The 2,788-nt window shown below is 37.3% G+C and overlaps 1 protein-coding gene across 1 annotated transcript; it reads right to left on the bottom strand.

The window, feature by feature from the left end:
- Positions 1-1,024: 1,024 nt before the first annotated feature.
- Positions 1,025-1,975, bottom strand: LOC116904504 (olfactory receptor 2Z1-like). The gene has a single exon (XM_032907294.1). The coding sequence runs from the start codon at positions 1,973-1,975 to the stop codon at positions 1,025-1,027; it is 951 nt and encodes a 316-aa protein (XP_032763185.1).
- Between the last annotated feature and the right edge of the window lie 813 nt (positions 1,976-2,788).

Here is a 2,788-nt window from a genome sequence, read left to right as displayed (position 1 = left end):
GGAATAGGATGTGCCTAGTCCCGCTGGGACTAGGTGTCCCAGGGTAGGATGGTATTCAAGAGAGGAGCCCCCCTTCTCTGAGAAGAAGAGGATAGGGCAACAAATGGGGGCAGAATGGGACTTGGAGAAGAGGAGGAAGGGTAGCTGCAATAAGGATATAAAGTGAATAAAAAAGTAAATTTGAAAAAAGATTTTTACTTGAAATATATGAAATGCATTTTATAATCACATTACATCAACAAAGTACACAGGTCTTTTGTTTAACATTGATCTTTCTCCAAATGCTGGATGTTTGTTTGCTAAAAAGTTAATTTAATAGCAATCCCTTGAATGAATATTAAATGGTATTGATTAAGGTAGCAACCAGCTCAACAAACTTCAAACATTCAAACAGTACTTTATAAGAATTATTAAATTGGTGTGAATCTCGTAAAGCAATTATCTATATCTTTAAAATCTAGTGTATACCAAACATTGCCAAATCAAGACAACAGACATTGCCCTTCCATGTAGACATGAATTTTCACATAAACACTTTGAATTGTTATAGTACCACTTCTCTATGTGTCAATAAATCATTCTAGTGACTGTAGGCTGCACTTTTTCATAAATGTGACAACTTCAAACTATAACTATGGTATGTTTGTTACTCCTCATGAACTACTTATATATTTGTGTCTCATTTTTTCTTTAATTTAAATTTCAATTGTTTCTAAATATCATAGCTGTCATCAGTACAAACTAACATGCTTAGTAGAAGCCTGAGTCAGTAGATACAATTTTTTTAATGCCCAAAGCATCAATTTAACAATAGAAATAACAAACTTTCCAAAATAGTGCATTTCATCTATGAAGACACTTCAATACCAGAGAGATTATAAATTAAAAGTGACTGACACTCTTATCTGTACTTCACATAATCTCAATGAGAGTTAGGGTTCACAAGTCCTTTGTAGTTGCACTACAGATAGAAAAATTTAGAAATTTAGTGGGATTAATCGCCATTTGAATTGCTCTTTCAGTTTCATATAATTGTCACTCGTTTGTGTCCAAATCTGCTGATAACTTTTAGCAAAGCAATGCGCACCTCTCGGTTCCTCAGACTGTAGATGAGAGGGTTGAGAGTAGGGGTGAGAAGGCTGTAGAAAAGGGAGATCATGTTGTCTTGGTGTGGGCTGTGGTATGAACCAGGTACCATGTACATGAACACTGCTGCACCATAAAAGAGTCCAACTACTGTGATATGTGAAGAGCAGGTAGTGAAGGCCTTATTCCGGGCTTCCTGTGAGTGCATGTGCAGAACTGCCCTCAAAACATGGCCATATGAAGCAATGATGAGTAAAAGAGGGAACATAAGGATCAAAACCCCAGAGATGGACAGCGCAAACTCATATGTGGAGGTATCTGAACATGAAAGTTTTAGCAGGGCTGGCACCTCACAGAAAAAGTGGTCTACAATTCGAGAGGCACAGTAGGAAAAGTTCAGAGTTATAGAAGTCTGGATGAGTGCGTTGAGCACACCTGCTAGCCAGGAAGAGGCCAGCATAACCAGGCACACTTGATGTCTCATGAGTATAGGGTACTGCAAAGGATGGCACACTGCCACATAGCGGTCATAAGACATGAGGGCCAATAGGACTCCCTCAGCTACACCCATCATGGTCAGGAAAAATAGTTGTGCTGCACAACCTCCAAAGGATATAAAACTTTTTTTCTTAGGAAAGTCTGATACCATCTTGGGTATGGTGATCAGGGGGAAACAAACATCTAAGAGGGAAAGCTGACTGAGCAGGAAGTACATGGGTGTATGTAGCTTAGAGTCAATCTGGATCAATAAGAGTAGAATAGTGTTTCCCAGAAGGCCAATGATAAACATGGCAGCCACCAGAGAGAAAAGGAGTTCAGGTGAACCTGATCTGCTGAAGAGACTCACCAAAATAAAGTTGGAGAACTCTGATTGGTTCACATGCTTCATGTCCAATGTACAATGCTTAACTCAAGGAACAACAGCTGTATCAAGAAACCCAATATGGCAAGTCACTTGTATCTCTCATGAAGATTTCTCTCAAATTTTAGTGGCTACTTGGGTAGCCATCCTGAGAAAATATATATATATATATATATATATATATATATATCCACAGGTAAAATGAGTAAGATAATGGAGCCTTGTTCAGTTAATAATGTTTACTAGATCAGAGCAGAAAGTAAGCCATTTGAATATCTGAAGGAAACTCTTGTCCACCCTCAATTCAAATGATACCCACTGAATCTAGAGAGATGAATCGGTGGGCAAAATGCATGTTGTGTAGTCAAAAAGTGTGATTGACAAGGTTAAAGTACCCAGAACCCATGTAAATGCCAAGTAGGTATAGCAGCTTGGTTATAATTCCATTGTTTATAAGGTAGAGACACTGAATCATTTAAATAAGCTGGATATCTAGAGTAGCCACTTGGGCAAATTGGGTTTAATTGAAAGACTAGGCATCAATATATCACATAGAGAAACACTGAAAATTCTATGTATTAAAATGCCTCCATATATTTATATTTATTTATATAAATGTGTGTGTTATGTGTGTGTGTGTGTGTGTGTGTGTGTGTGTGTGTATGTGTGTGTCTGTGTGCAGTCAGCTAAAAAATGAATCCTCTTGCTTATGGATGTATAAGCACACACAAATGTGTATCAGATAAAGTACAGGCTTAAAATTAAAAAGAATTACATTTGAGTTTTGTGAAAATATTTGGGGTAAAAATTAAAAATACTCCTAGATGTTAATATAACTTT

This window comes from Rattus rattus, chromosome 6 (assembly GCF_011064425.1).
Source record: "Rattus rattus isolate New Zealand chromosome 6, Rrattus_CSIRO_v1, whole genome shotgun sequence".
NCBI classification, from domain to species: domain Eukaryota; kingdom Metazoa; phylum Chordata; class Mammalia; order Rodentia; family Muridae; genus Rattus; species Rattus rattus.
This window is presented reverse-complemented; position numbering and strand designations above follow the sequence as displayed.